The following is a 16,146-nucleotide window of genomic DNA, read 5'->3' as shown; positions in this document are numbered from 1 at the left end:
ATTCATGCTGCAGACAAACAGATATGTAAGAGATACCATCTATAATATTATACATTAAATTACCCTAGTGCAGAAGAGATAACATGAAAGATACATGAATAATCGCAGATACAGTCAGAGCAAGAAAAGAAAATGGTGTTTCAATAGTACAGACAAATCCTTTCTGGTCCCAGAGTGGTTGATCATTTGGGTAGTGTGGGGAGGTTGACAAGCCTGATGGTTATTGAATAAAAACTGTTCTTGAACTTTGAGGTGTCAGACTCCAGCTTCTGTACCATATTCCCGAAGGTGCCAGTAAGAAGAATTTGTGATCAGAGTGATGGGGTTCCTTTCTGATATTGGCTACCTTCTTACTGCCAATACCTACTGTCATTGCACTGCAAAACTGATTGGGCATAGGAATTAGGCTCAGGTTTATTGTCATGAACACTTCTCAATAAAATTTATTGTTTCGTGACACAGTATTGTGAATTACAGGAGCAAAGTTGCTATATATTATAATTCCGTAAATACAAGGTTTAACAAAACACTAATTAGTGCGACAAAGAGAAAGTGGGGTTGTGTCCATAGGTTCATTGACTGTTCAGAAATCTGATGGCGGAGGGGAAGAAGCTGTTTTTGTACCATTGGGTGTTCATCTTCAAGCTCGTGTACCTCTTTCCTGATGGTACTAGTAAGAAAAGGGTATGGACTATGTGGTGAGGGGTCCTTGATGATAAATCCTGCTTTCTTGAGACACCACCTCTTAAAGATGTCCTTAGTGGAGTGAAAACTAATTCCCGTGATGGTGCTGCTGAGTTTACAACCCTCTGCAGTGTCCTGTACATTGGCACCTCCATACCAGACCATAATGCAACCAGTCAGAATGTTCTCCACAGTACTTTAGAAATTTACAAGAGTGGTGACGTACCAGATCTTTTCAAACTCCTAACAAAATATAGCCGTTGGTGTGTCATCTTAATTTCATTGACATGGAGGCCCAAGGATAGGTCTTCAGTGATGTTGACATCCAAGAATTTGAAGTTGCTTACCCTCTTCACTGTTGACCCCTCGATGAGGACTGGTTTATGTTCTTCTGGTTTCCCTTTCCTGCTGTCCACAATCAATTCCTTAGTTTTGCTGACACTGAGTGCAATGTTGTTGTGACACCACTCAATTAGCTGATCTCTCTCACTCCTGTACACTTCCTCATTGCTATTCTGTGATTCTCCCGACAACTATGGTGTCATTGGCAAATTTGTAGATGGGAGCATTTGAATTGTTCCTAGCTACACAGTCATGGGTGTAGAGAGGGTAGAGTAGTGTGCTAAACACACACCTTTGAGGTATGCCTGTGTTGCTTGTCAGCAGAGATGTTACTGATTCACACTGACAGGTCTCCTGATGAGGAAGTCAAGGATCCAGTTGCAGAGGTCCCAAGTTTTGAAGCTTCCTGACCAGTACTGAGGAAATGATGGTGTAATTAATGAAAAGCAGCCTGATACAAGTTTTACTCTTGGGGACCCAATAAGATTGCATTTGTGTGGAACAATTGTGGGCGTAAGCAAATTGTATTGGGTCCAGGTCTTTTATTAGGTACGAGTTAATTCTGGCCATGACCAACTGTTCAAAGTGTTTCATCGCAGTAGATAGGAGTGCTACTCACCAAGAATCATTAAGGCAGCTCACTCTGGTGTTCTTGGGCACTGGGATGATTGATGCTCTTTTGAAGCAGGATTTTCAGAGCTTCCTTTTGAAGGTCTATACTGAAGAATGTGAGTGAACCAGAAGGTTTTCAAGTTCAAGTGCTATGATGTATACTGAGTCATTTTTGTACATTACATAGTTATGGAAAGCCTCATTTTAATTCCAGATTTAATGGAATGTAAATTCAGTTGAATTTGACAAGCGTATTCAGATCATGTTCTCGTAACCAAAGCACTATCTTTGACCAAAGGAGCAGGCACAGCTTTTCATTCTGTAGAATGCACCCCACATCTTTTCACAGTGTTGTGCGTGCTCATTTTGGATCTAATAAACAAGTACAGTAAAATCCCTGTTATCTGGAATTCAACCAACTAGCAACCCCAAGCAATCGAGGAAATAAATCAATAAAATTAAAATACAGGAGAAGAAATTTTTTTTTTTTTAAGTTTAAAATTGTAAAAGTATCTGTTCTCCAAAGCAACACACAAGATGGGAGCAAATATTCAGCCAACAGAGTGTCCCAATCATCCCCTGCCTACAGTAGCTGTTTGAATAAAGTTGTGTTTGAATAAAATGGCATTGCACAGGATGAGGAGCCAGCTGATGCCACTCGCCACTAGGGCGACTATCCCAAAGTGTCTCACTATCTCTGCCCATAAGAGTCTTTATTTTGCAGATAAGCACCAAGAATTCAGAATGGAACTTCCAGCATTTCCCAATGTAACTACTGAGAACTCCAGACACCTGCTCAAGCAAGCATGAGCATTTCAAGCAATTCTGCTCCATAATATATGATCAGAGTAATTCTATACTTGAACCTAACCAAGACCAGTTGATCAAAGTTATTGCTGGTTCTATATTTTAGAACAAGGCCAACTTCTTGACGTAAGGTATTATCGTTTTTGCTTCAGAATTTATTTATTTTGCTAGCTCAACAATGGTGGTCTACATTCCATCGAATTTTACACAAATCCTTCTCAAAGCATCTTGTATCCATAGCAGCACCTCTAAACATTAGAAAGATGCCCTCAATGTTGTCTCCTCAGAAATCTTCCATCTGAGCCAAAGCCAGCGCCATCTCCAAGACCAGTGTCCAACAGTGCCCTCGGCCCTAATTAACTCAATCATTCCCAATGGGAAGCTATGTTAGCATACCCAGCACCACATTTCCACAGTGGATCTATTCCAAGCTCTTGTCTTGGCAAAAGATTTCTGGATGAATGTTCTCAAAGCTTCCTTCGAAAAAATGCAACATCTTCAGTTCATTAAAATATCCAGGCAATGTCGAAGGAGCCTTGAGAACCCTGAGTCTAATTACCAGGAGCACACAGAAGCCCGGTGTAAACAGAAAAAGGAGTGTAGCACATCCCAGATGACCCAGCCATGAGTCCCATTAGGAATCACTGTTTCTATCTTAAGCACTCCACGCGTTTGATTGCAAAAGTGCCTGAGAAACAGCTCTCAATGAAATAACTTAAAATAAAAACAACTTTTGTTTCTTTTAGGTTATCCCCAATCACTTTGCAGCCAGTGAAGTGTTTTAAACGTATTACCATATTGTAATGTAGGGCATTTGGTAGCTAATTTGTACACAGCAAACTCTCACAAACTGTAAGGTGACAGAAGAAGAATCTGTTTTGTGATCTTGAACACAATGCTGATCACTAGTCTTAAAATAGAGCTGTAGGATCCTTACACCTCAGAAGGCAGATGGCCCTGTGGTTTATTATCCAATCCAGATGTGTGGTAAAGTATCAAGCCAGATTTTTGAACTCAGATTCGTGGATTAGGATGTGAACTTGCAATTCTTCTATTAATTTGAAGGTGCTACCATTGAACCATGGCTGATACTGGCAAAATGGAGGATCAAAATATAGCGGCTGCTTTTGTATTATTTTCACAAACTTATTGCGCTCAGTCTTTGAATCAATCACTGCAGAGTGAGCTGACCCTTGCATCTCAAAATGGCCCATCACCTCACAGCTGTCCTTGGGCCACTGCAGCTCATTGAAGTTCATTGTGTCCTTCACTTGGCCACACACATTTGTTAACAATTCAGAAATTACCTGCAGTTATATTTTTGTTCAGTTGCTCCTTTATCGACACCAAGATTTAATTAAAAACCTCAACTTTTCGACCCTTAATTGATGAACCTATTTGCAGATCAATTTGAGTATGAATTCTAATAGACCCAGACTGGAACCTGTTCAAACTCCAATTTCAATGTTCTAACAAACAAAGCTACTGAGAGCACTTAGGTTTAGGTCAGATGAGCAATAATTATTGACTATTCCTTGGAATTATTTATCCATTCTTATAAGCTGCAAATATGCGCACAGATTTTGACAATTGGAGCTTGAGGCAGTAGAGATGCAATTAAGCTGATCTTATGTTTTTACTAGCAGGATACTCTGAGAAATAAAACATTGTTTTTGACTACATGGTTGAAACAAAATGCCAAAAAAGCTTCATGGTAATTCTGCATAAATATAAAGCAGAAAATGGTACTGCCCTTTAACTGGTGGCTTTTGTTTGCATTGCCTGGAGTCTTGCTCGTTCCTCAGCAGACTCTTGTCTGCTCATGGAATGCTTGGCATCATCAGCACTGAGGCAGGCTTCGTTTTAATCCTTAGTTTCCTGCTGCCTGCTCCTTGTTTGTCTGGAGGCCTGAGCACTGAGGGAGGCCTGGTGTTGCTGTTCTGCCTCCCTCTGCCTGCCCCTTGCCTTTCTGGAGGCCTGAGCATTGAGATGGATGTATCACTGCTGTCTGTTTCATGCTGCCTGCTCCTTGTTTATCTGGAGGCCTGAGCACTGAGATGGATGTATCGCTGCTGTTCTGTCTCCCTCTGCCTGCCCCTTGCCTTTTTGGAGGCCTGAGCACTGAAATGGATGTATCACTGTTTGTTCTGTTTCCCGCTGCCTGCCCCTTGCCTTTTTGGAGGCCTGAGCACTGAAATGGATGTATCACTGCTGTTCTGTTTCCCGCTGCCTGCCCCTTGCCTTTTTGGAGGCCTGAGCACTGAAATGGATGTATCACTGCTGTTCTGTTTCCCGCTGCCTGCCCCATGCCTTTTTGGAGGCCTGAGCACTGAAATGGATATATCACTGCTGTTCTGTTTCCTGCTGCCTGCCCCTTGCCTTTTTGGAGGCCTGAGCACTGAAATGGATGTATCACTGCTGTTCTGTTTCCCGCTGCCTGCCCCTTGCCTTTCTGGAGGCCTGAGCACTGAAATGGATGTATCACTGCTGTTCTCTTTCCTGCTGCCTGCTCCTTGCATGTCTGAAAGCATCACCAGCGAGGGGCGAGGGGCTTTCTCCTTTGTCTAACTCTACGGGCTTGTGAAGAGCTTCTGCCAATGTTGCTTTGCTTTGTTGGGCCCATATTAAACTGGGTTTGGCTATTTCTTTTTATTCTAAATTTATATTGTTGCGCAGCATTTTAACTAATTGAGGCAATTTCTTTTTTGCAGTTAAATTCAATGTGGTCATGACATTCAGCATCAAATGTTACCACAATTTTAATGAACAGTAATGCAAATCAGAGCAAGCTGGGTCCAGTGATCCAGGGAGGGGTGAAGGATGAAGGACAGCGGCAAATGATTGGCAAGTGCCAGACAAAGGGAGAGTGATGTGAGAAGGTGTCAGAGGGAGGAAGAAGTCATTGCAAGGTGTAAGGGAGTGATAAGGGTGCTGGAATCTGATATGTGTAGATGACAAAGTGGTGTCAGTTTTTGGAAGAGGTGAAGGACAGATGGGACTGAGAAGTTCTATCCGAATATCCCTATGTTACTGAAACACCAATTAATAGGGCTGAAGTAAAGTACATAAAAATGATTCTGGAACCATTCCACAAGATATTTTTTTATTGGGTAATAAATGATAGTTGTCTCTAAGTATTTGAGCAACAAGGAAGATCCAGTTTAATATCATAAACCAAGCTTACTGACCTGAGCCAGGTTTGCATCCATAACACTGGCAAGAGGGTATTTGGAAATTGTTTTCTCTCAGCTTTATTTAACTTGTGAATGTTGAATGAAGGAGGCTTCTATCTGGGCTGCAAGACCACTGTTGTTTACTGTGGGTTAGCTGAAACCATGAAACTGTACATCCAACAAGGGGAGATGCATGAAAATTAGGTGGAGCTGGAATAGAAGTGAAGAATTAGATTCCATCAATGTCCTATATGCATATTTATTTTGTGGTTATTCATGCTGATTCAATCACAGTGACAAATACATTTTGTATTTTAAAGTCAGTTGAATCTGCTGATGCAACTTGTGCTCTGTTGCATCATTTACTACAAATGAGATTTTTGGCTTCTGGCCTGTATAGTCATTAACATGATTTTCTTGTTATGGGCCACTTTGAGAGGAGGGTGGCTCACACTTCAGATTTAATTTTGTCGTAGAGATGCATTTTTCGAATTAATGACAATTGATTGCTATTTTCTTCTACCCTTCTCCTTGCCTGTCCTGGAAAATTCTTCTTATTTCAATGTCTGTTGCAAATTCTCTGCACTGTTAACATTTTCTCTTTGTTTCCTTTAGACTCAATGTTATCACTCTCTGATACCAGTGACGACAATGACCTGGTAAAAGGAATATCAGACTGTATTCTTGCTTGTTTCTGATCCCTGTCCCTTAATCCTCACCTTTACTGGGAATTTGAGCAACAAGTATAAATGCTGAGAGTGAAATATTTTGTGTGCAATGCCTGAAATATTAACATTCTGATATTGCATTTTTAAGTAAGAAGTACACAATGTGATTAAGTGCCTCACTTGTACAATTTTCCTTCCATACCAATTGGAAATTCGTGGTTGAAAAGTGTCCCAGGCTAGGTCAAAAATTAAACATTCGTAGCCTGGTCTAGACATGCGCATCTGGAGACCACGCGGATTTGATTTCCACTTTCTCACTGTCATCTCCAGCTTTCCGGGAATGCAGTTCTGACATGATCTGTATGGAAAGGAATAATAGGATTGTGCGCGCATCAATGCAGGGTTCTGAATCTAACTTAGCATCAAATATTTCAGATGGGTGGAAAGTAATTGGGGGGAGGAGAAGAGAAATTGATCAGTGGTTACCCATGCTTTGCCCATGTGAGAAATTCACATGCTCATGTGTGCTTTCAGTGGTAATGAGAAGTGAATTTCTGTCCCATCAATTGCAATGTAGACTGTAGTTCTTGTGATTTTTAACACCAAAAATGTGTAAGTGTAGAGACATTTGGAGAATCTTAAAACACCTTGTCATTTTTAACCCGAATAATAAAATGCTTTTTTTTTTGTTCGTGAAGGCAAAATTTGCGGGTGCAGGCAACTATTTTATATAATTTCTGGAAAAAAAGATCATTTGAGTTTTATATCTTGTGCCAAAAGATTAACATCAGTCAAACAGGGCAGCAAGGTTAGCGTAACAGTTCGCACAAGGCTATTACAGCATCAACGATTCTGGTACAAACCCAGCACTGTCTATCAGGAGTTTGTTCATTCTCCCCGTGTCTAGGTGGGTTTCCTCCAGGTGCTCTGGTTTCCTACCACCCTTCAAATAGGTTAATTGGGGTATTTGGGTGGCACAGGCTCGTGGGTTGGAAGTGCCAATTACAGTGCTATATGTCTAAATTAAATAAATCAAATTAGCATCAGCTGGACTGATGAATTTCTGCAGTTGTGAATGTATTATATGTGCCTAGGTAGTAACTGTCCCATTGATTTTAATAGTTTGAGAAGTACACCATGTCCATGCTGCCAGATTACAACCCAGACAAGCTTTCAATGGCTTCTGAGTTTTTACTTTTGGATGATAATTATGGCAGCTTATATGCAATTACTGTATTGAAATGCCTTGAACATACTTAATGTACTTTCAACTGTGACAAGATTAGAAAAATCTGAGATGAGGAACTGCATTGCCAGAATGTTGAGGATTAATTACATGCCCCTCTTGGTTGAATTTCCGACTGTCTTTTGGTTATGTTAAAGTATATTCATTCTAGAATGATTTGGTAGAGCCATTGCCAAGTTAAAGCTGAAAATACTAAAGTATTACATTTTTCAATTGGGACACAATTTGAGTATTAGAATAAAATTGGGTTTTATAGTTGAAGTCCTTGTCTAATTTTTGTCTGCCCACTCTTGCCAACAATGTGTCTTGTAATCATTAAACGGGTGCAACAATATCTCCAATGGTTTCCATTGGTATTTACTTTTTTTTCCTGAATATATGAATGTTCTCCCATCCTGGAGCAAGTGGCAATGTTGCAACTGGTAAAGTTTGCCATGATTTTACTGTCATGTCAAGAATTTACTTTGGTTGATGGTGCAATAAAGCAGCGTTAACCATATAACAGTTGATGGCATGGAAACAGGCCACCTCAGCCCTACAAGTCCACGCCTGTTCACTCAAACAACTCCGCTAGATCCCCCTGCCTATTCTCCGCCCATAACCCTCCAACCCCCTCTTATCCATGTATATATCCAGCCTCCTCTTAAATGAAAGAATTGATGGCCTCACCTATTTCCTCCAGAAGATTATTCCATTCGGCCACCACTCTCTGAGTGAAGAATCATCCTCTAATGTTTCTCCCAAAATTTTGCCCCCTTACCCTCAATCTGTGTCCTCTTGTTTCAACCTCCCCTGCTCTCCAGGGGAAGAGTCTATCTGCATCTAGTCTATCTATTCCTTTCATAACTTTAAACACCTCTGGTTGCAAATGCTTCATATTAAATATGAAGTACAATTAAATATGAAGAGATGCACCAACACCCATTTGCTTTGATATTATTTTGCTTCAGTATTTTGGCTCATTTAAGATTGTGACTTTGTCTGATTTGTTCTAGAAGGCAAGGACAGTGAGAATGTTCCCAAAATATAAGACCATAAATCATGGGATCAGAAATGGGTTATTCAGCACATTGAGTCTGCCCCACCATTTAATCAAGAGCTAATCCATTTTCCCACTCAGCCCCACTTCCCAGCATTCCCCACATAACCTTTGATGCCCTAGCTAATCATGAGCCTATCAATAGCCCCTTTTCCACTGCACCCTGTCCCGGGAATTTACTGGGGCAGGGTCCAGTGGAAAAAGAAAACAATCAGCACACAGGAATCAAATGCTGTCAAATCACACCGGGGATTGACGGCCTCGACCCCTACTCATATCCCCGGTATCTGCTGATGCAAACGTGCTGATTAAACCAGTGAAAAAAAGGATAGCAGAAAGTCACCCGATTCTGGTTTAAGATATCCAGAGAATGAGTTGTGTTCAGTGGAAAAGCAGTCAGTTGTCCCGGTTAAAGATGGCCCAGTGGAAACAGCACAAACGGCTTCCTATCCCAGGTCTGCACAGCCAATTAACTGGGATGCTAGTGGAAAAAGGCCTAAACTCTGCCTTAAGTATACCCAATGACTTGTCTTCCACAACTGCATGTGGCAACAAATTCCACATATTTACTACTCTCTGGCTGAGGAAATTCCTGCACATCTCTGTTTGAAATGGATGCTCTTCCATCGTGAAGTTGTGCCCTCTTGTCCTCGATACTCCCACTATGGGAGAACACAGCTTTTCTACATCTACTCTGTCCATGCCTTTCAACATTCGAAATGAGATCCCCTCTCCTTCTTCTAAATTATAATGAGTACAGGTCAAGGGCTGTCAAACAGCCTTCGTATGATAACCCTTTCATTCCTGAAATCATCCTTGTGAACCTCCTCTCAGCCCTCTCCAATGTCAGCACATCCTTTCTTAAATGAGAAGCCCAAAACTGCTCACAAAATGATGTGATGTGTGGTTTTGCTCACCTAAAATGTACATTATTTCTCCTCCCCTTGCTTTCTAACTCTCAGCATGTTTTACTGATAATGACTTCTTAATGGTTTGACAGTGTCTGGATGTTATTTTGAATATTCTCAGTATCGTGATTATAAGAACTCCCCATTTATGTTATCAGGAAAGAACCATTAACTACAGGCCCCATCTGTGAAATGAATAATGTTATTCCAAGGTGTTAAAGGTATTTCAAACAAGCAAAATTTGGTGTAAAAATTTGCCCATTCCAAATTTGTTAAAGACTTGCAATTAAATGGCAGTATTTGAAAGTGAGACATATAAAGGTTGGAGGAGAACCAAGGCAACACATATCCTATGTGACTCCAGATAAAGTAGTAATGCCAGAGATGTAATGTTGATATAATTGCCACTTAACATTGTGGTTGTCAAACATAATTATTGTCAGGTTCATTTTGGTGGCCTGTTGTCATCTTATGGTTGTCGTAATTTGATCGTGATTTTGTCTTGTACCTGATGTAGATTCCTGTGTCATTTCTATATTGGGTCTCCATGGCGTTAAATCTCCAATTGGTAAGATTGTGAGATGCTCATTAGCAAGCAACTAAAAAGGACATTGTTTGTTCTCTGTTTCACTGTAGCTAATCGAAGAGGCAATGCCATGACATCTCTTCTTGCCAAAGAACTCACTAAGGATGATGATGATGGTCAGACTGTAGGTAAGAAGCAGAAGACATCGACAGAAGAACAGAAGGCCACACCACCAATGGAACTAGGCGAGGTGCTGGAAGATCTTCTCACTCGCTCTAGTTAAACCCACGGGGAGAATCTGGAATTTAAAATGCCGTGCCATAAAGCCAATTTATTTGGTGTGATGCTTGTTTGAACTTTGAACTTGAATGTGCTACAGTTTAAAAAAAACACCTGGACTAATTTCCTCTCACGTGAAGGCATCACCACTACCCTGAGGGCGCACAGGTGACTTTTCTTTCATCTAGAGTCGAAAGACACTGGAGAGTTGGGGAAAGCAGCAGAGCAGCTGATGCGCCAGTGCATATTTCAGGTTGCCATATTAATTCTGGAAATGCTGCAGTGCAGACTTTGTCTCGAGGAGGTGGTCCTTTCATACTTTTCTCTCATTTTCATATTTTAAACCTCTCAATTGATTTGTATTTTATTCTTGACTGGTCACAGATTTTCTTTTAAATTGCACATCACCTCATACGCCACTTAAATGACTAATTCTTAACTATGCACATTCATGTTTAATATTATACAATATCTTGTTCCGATTGTAGGTGATTCTTGTACCGTAGTTCACAATTGGTAATTAATATCGTACACCGTGTAAGAGCTAACTATGCATCAAAGTGTGAATTTCTGAGACAACACACATATAAAAACAAACTGTTTTTAAAATTAAAATCTACAATAACTTCTACATTAGTGGCAGTTAGAATGTTACACAGCAGAAATAAGGTTTGGTTTAGCAATTTTTAAAAGCAAGCTAGTATTACTGCCTCAACATTGCTCATAATCCCTTCGGTTTTCTCTTTCCCCACTCAAAGCCTGGTTTTGTGGAACATGCAATTCACAATTGGAAATTGTTTCTTTTGCTTATTGGCACAGTGAACAGCATGAGAACCATTTCGACCATGCAACGGATCACAAATTAAAAGTGTAACGACTGAAAGAGGGAGGAATTACAAATGTGTTGGTGACAAGAGGGAAGATATTACTTAAAATGTAATGGTAAAACTGTTATAATTTTGTTTAAACATGGTGTAGAATGTCTTTTTCATAGTTATCCCCATCCTCCTTGAGTGTAGGTAGTTCAGCTAACGGTTTGGACCATTATTTGTTCCCTCCTCATGCCTTTCTTGCATCTTTTAAGAAACATCAAGGACTGCTTTCTCCATGCCTCTGAGGTACTATTGTCTTCCCAATAGTTCTGTCCAAATGAAAATTTGTTTCTTTGCTTTCTGTTACATTGCTGGATTTATTATGTTCAGCATAAATACCCTCTTTAATATTCTGCCAAGTTTGAAAAGCTTCATATAGACCTGAATTGTTTCCACAAATTTTCAACCTTAACATTTCTTATTAAGTCACAATTATCAGACTGCAAAAATATTATTTTTGCCTTGGTCATGCTTCCCTCAATGAACATGAATCTTAAAATTTACACTCTGGTTGATTCCTGATCAGGAAAGCAAATGAAAAAGCAAAATTACTTTATAAATTATACTCATTAAAAAACAGCAGAAAGGAAACTGGAACTGAAGCAGACTGATTTCTTCAGTGATTTTTTTTTTAATTGTTTAACCAAACTATTATTAATCTTCTCACTTCTGATGGAGATTCATCCTTAACCCATGCAAATTGAACAAGCAAAAAGTGGCTGCCAATTTTTTGGGGGTGGCATTGAAATCCTAATTGGAATAATGTACTAATGAATGTATTCTGGATCTAATCCTTGTTGAGGCCCATCTGCCTGGATTGATGGGGGGTTGACATGAGATTCATAGGATTTTACTACTTGTAAGCCTAGACAAACTCTGAGGTATTTCTTGCCCTGTGTATTTGCTCTGCCAGTCTTCTTTTGTTCAATATGGCATCATTCAAAATGTCCATTCAGCATCAGATACAAGATCATAATCTCATGAAGTGCATTCCACCACCTATTTACAAAAGAAATTCCAACCAAGTTTACTTTTTTTAATGAAAGTCTGAATTCAAGAGAACCTTTCTATATTTTATGTCCACTGTTTTGGCTGAGTGAATGGATTGGTTATCTTGCTGAGAAATATCACCAACTGCTGACTACCAGTGGCTAATTTCACTTCATGATGGTATTGTCCTGATACAGCCACTTCACCAGTGCCTGCACAAAACTCCTCCAATTACTAAAAACCTGTTTGCACTATTTTATAAAAATGGATAGATTCCAAAAAATATTGCAAATATTTTATTTCTTTAATCTCTGAAGAACCTAGCAACGAGCAATTTTCATCGGTTCAGGCAAAGCCTATGCAGCAAATCTAACAGATTTCCCTGTCTTTCAAGCATACTTTTATTTACTAATCTTAGCTCCACAGATTTCCAGAATGTCTGAGGCCACTTGGAAAAGAAAAGGCTAGCGTCTGAGCAAAAGTAAATTTGTGGACTCAACAGCAATCGTTAGCTTGTCTCAACAGATAGACAGTGATCTGAGGTAATGGTCATTGTGCATGTGCAATATAAGACAAGAAGAAAGTGGAATTGCTTTCCCGTTTTTTTGATCAGTTCTGTTTGCTAAAAGATGTGTTATCCACATTGGAGCAACCTTACTATTGTCTTAAGGAAACGTGACTGTGGAAGCAAGACTATTGTCTCTTGATCTTCCTTGATTAGATGATCTTACACTGCAATGCTCGATCAGCCCCTGATATGACGTTACAGTAAACGTTACATAATCCTGATGAATAGGACATTTCCAGATCGTTTTTTTCTTCCCATGTCCAAATCATGCACTTGCATTGGGTCACTCCATAATACAATTTCTATTAGAGTTCAGTGGTGGACCAACTTGTATATTAATGCAACAACCCTCTCTTTGATGGTTTATCTCCCAGAAATACTTTAGCAAATGTTTACACATGGGTATCAGTTATATTCTATGGTTTGTGCATATTTCATCTTAATATCTGAGGGAAGTTAATGATGTTGCTGGGTACACAACCAGCACTCAACAAATTTGTCCAATATACTGGCTTTTAAGAGAACTAAATGCATGTATCTTCAATTTGATCACTGTGTAACTGTGCATATGGTAGTACACTGATATATTTTAAGCATCTGGGTCCTTATGCACTGGAAATCTTTGGAATGGTGTTTCCTCTGGGTGCGTTAAACCCAAGTGCAGGTTACACAGAGATTGATTCTTTTATGTTCCAACCAGCATGAGCTGTGGGGCAGTTCACTCGGCAGTCCTTGTGGCACCTTTCCCGATCTAGGAATGAGCGACTCCCGTTTGAACGCCAGCACTGAGCTGATTTTCTTTTTAACCCCGAAGACCTTCGCACACTGAACACAGGACATGCCACGGCTGAGTTTTAGAAGCTGCACTAAGCAATGTAAAAGTCCTGCTGAAGCAATGTATGAATTTGTCTGTAAATATTGTTGTGGTTGACTTATATTATTGAAAATACCAACATTCCCCTTGAAACTTTGAATGTTCCTGATTATGTGTAGGACAGAGGTAGTCATAAGAAAGTGGTATCAAAAATAAGAATTCATCTAAATGAACTTATAAAAAACATATTTGATATGGAGATGGCAGTGGCAGGAAAGAATCTGAGATAACTTTTTAAATCATTCTGACTGTTCTTTGGAAGAGCCAAACTGTGTATTTCCACATCAATGCAAATCATGTAGGTTTGCACATTTAACCACCACTGTAGGTTGTAAATAATTTCAGGGATATGGTACAATTAATAAAAGTGGTGCCTGAATTAGCATTTTTTTGCATTTGAACATGTGCAATGGTTATGTCATTCTTTTTTGGGGTTTATTGAAAAAAATGGACTCTACGTCATTATTTTTACCTCCTACATTTATGTCACAGATATGCACATGACTTAGATTCTACTTATTCCAACTCTTGTTTCTCAATGTGCCTAATTAAGACGAAGTTGCTGGTCAGCTGATTATGAACCTTTGTTGCCCTTAAGAGGGGGATGTCACAGTCATTCCCAGTTGCTGAATTTTATTTGGATTCAGGATCTCCACTGTGCTGTGAATTTTATTTTCCAATGTTGACATTTTGCAATCATGGTTTGTGAAATTGGCCTGTGCAGGACAAGTCGAGTTTCCAAGGAAACAACCAGATTGATGTTGCTCCTCGACATTGGAATCCTCTAAAGCTGAGGGTTACAAAATTGAGAACAGTTTTACGAAAAATGCACCATGACCTCGTAACTCGCCAGTATTGTGGAAGGAGGACGGATATGGAACTCTGAATATACCTACCTGTTTCTTGGCTTTTCCTACAACTAAGAAGCATTTATTGCAGAGATTTGTTATTGGGTGCTTTCAGAGTATTAGGGGATGATTGAGTGATGAAGTAATACACCTGCATATGAAGTTAGTTCCAATGGCAATAGCATTAGTGTGCTCACAATATTACTCCAGTAGAGCATCAATACTGCAGTTAAGATGACTGTTAAGTCCAATTGAAAAGAAAATTCATTGGGAATTTATAATACAAAACAAACATGTTCCATATCCTTCCTCTAATCTTTGCCCAGCAGTAACGTGCAGATTTATATTCATGCAAAGTTGTGTTATTCAGGGATATATTTATATATAAAAGTATTTGTCAAGCCACTTTTTTGTAATTGAGCTTATCTGCATTCTTTCCTTATTGTTTTACTCTTTGGAAAGTTGACTTGAAGACTCCAATGGTGTGAACCTTCCACAAGGATGCTGTGTTTGGAAGCAATAGGGCTATTTTCTGTTTTAGCTTGACACAATTTCACTGGAATTGCAAGGGTTAAATGAGCATTATTTATCCTTCATAATGTCACTGGAACTGGAAGTTAAATAAATGTGAGCAAACCTGTGTCTGTCTCATATAACAAAAATGGAAGTTGTTCAGAATGTTGGTGGTTGGAAAACTAAGCCCCATGAGTTGTCATGTCTATATTAACAGATGCAAGTTGTCATTTCAAATTACTTCAGAGTCCAGGGATGAGGACTCAATAAGCCAGAGCTAAGACTGGCTGCTAGGAATGTTTTGAAAATTAGAATATAAAATAGTTACTTCTCAAAAATGTTTTTTAAATAGATTTTTTTTTGCTTTGGAACGTAATTTTATCAAAGTTCTGATTTGATTTGTAAATAAAGGAATATTCTATCAAATGTATTGTTCTGACTGTGATATCTTGGTGCCTTATCATCATCTGTGCTGGCATCTTCTATATGATGGTCATTTCGGAGCACTTTAGTGCAGAGTGGGCTCTTCCACATTTGCAACCTTTCACTTTCACCCTCCGCTCTCCCATCAATTGCCTATCCTTTTGGTTGCTGTCATCGAGTTGATTATTCCAAAATGTTTAATTGACACCACAAAATAAAGACTACCTGGTTTATTTTCTTTCCTAATCTCTTCATTTGACTCTATTCTGCAAAGTGGGTTTCATACTTGCAGTAGGAATTTGACATTTAATTCTCAAGACATAAGTAGCTTTGACAGAATCAGCATTTATTGTCCATCCTCAATGGTGCCATGAAATGCTGGTGCCAAGTGGTGCTGACAAAGCAGCATATTAAAGGGTCCTTCTGGGGAATGAACTTCAAGGAGTGATGATGAGGGATTTGAGTCACTTGATCTGATCACCAGCAGTTGTACGCCTATTGGTTCAAAAGGTGGGCATATCTGAGGAAGTGCTTGTTAATCATGGAAACACCAACCTTCCCACTTCCCTGAACTCTAATGGAGCTTGAATTTTTCAGCATTTCCACCATTGACAATGTGCACTTCCAGTGCTCTGGCCAATGTGGATGGGACCCAGTTCATACCTGCACTGGTAAAGGCCAGTAGAATATGGTACATAGAGACCCCTGGGGAAGGCACTGGAGTCCCTGGCTCTTGGCTAATGGATGGGAACCAATTTGATTTCTAGCCAGTCC

The 16,146-nt window shown here is 39.6% G+C and overlaps 1 protein-coding gene across 1 annotated transcript in view; it reads left to right on the top strand.

The window, feature by feature from the left end:
- Window positions 1-15,375, top strand: part of LOC138743157 (protein diaphanous homolog 1-like) — a 265,923-nt gene extending 250,548 nt beyond the window's left edge. Inside the window, exon 28 of the mRNA XM_069898066.1 lies at window positions 10,116-15,375. Within this exon, the coding sequence (XP_069754167.1) occupies window positions 10,116-10,288 (173 nt within the window). The 3' untranslated portion in view covers window positions 10,289-15,375. The remainder of the gene's footprint in view (window positions 1-10,115) is intronic.
- The last annotated feature ends 771 nt before the right edge of the window (window positions 15,376-16,146 follow it).

Source organism: Narcine bancroftii, chromosome 9 (assembly GCF_036971445.1).
Source record: "Narcine bancroftii isolate sNarBan1 chromosome 9, sNarBan1.hap1, whole genome shotgun sequence".
Lineage (NCBI taxonomy): Eukaryota > Metazoa > Chordata > Chondrichthyes > Torpediniformes > Narcinidae > Narcine > Narcine bancroftii.
This window is presented reverse-complemented; position numbering and strand designations above follow the sequence as displayed.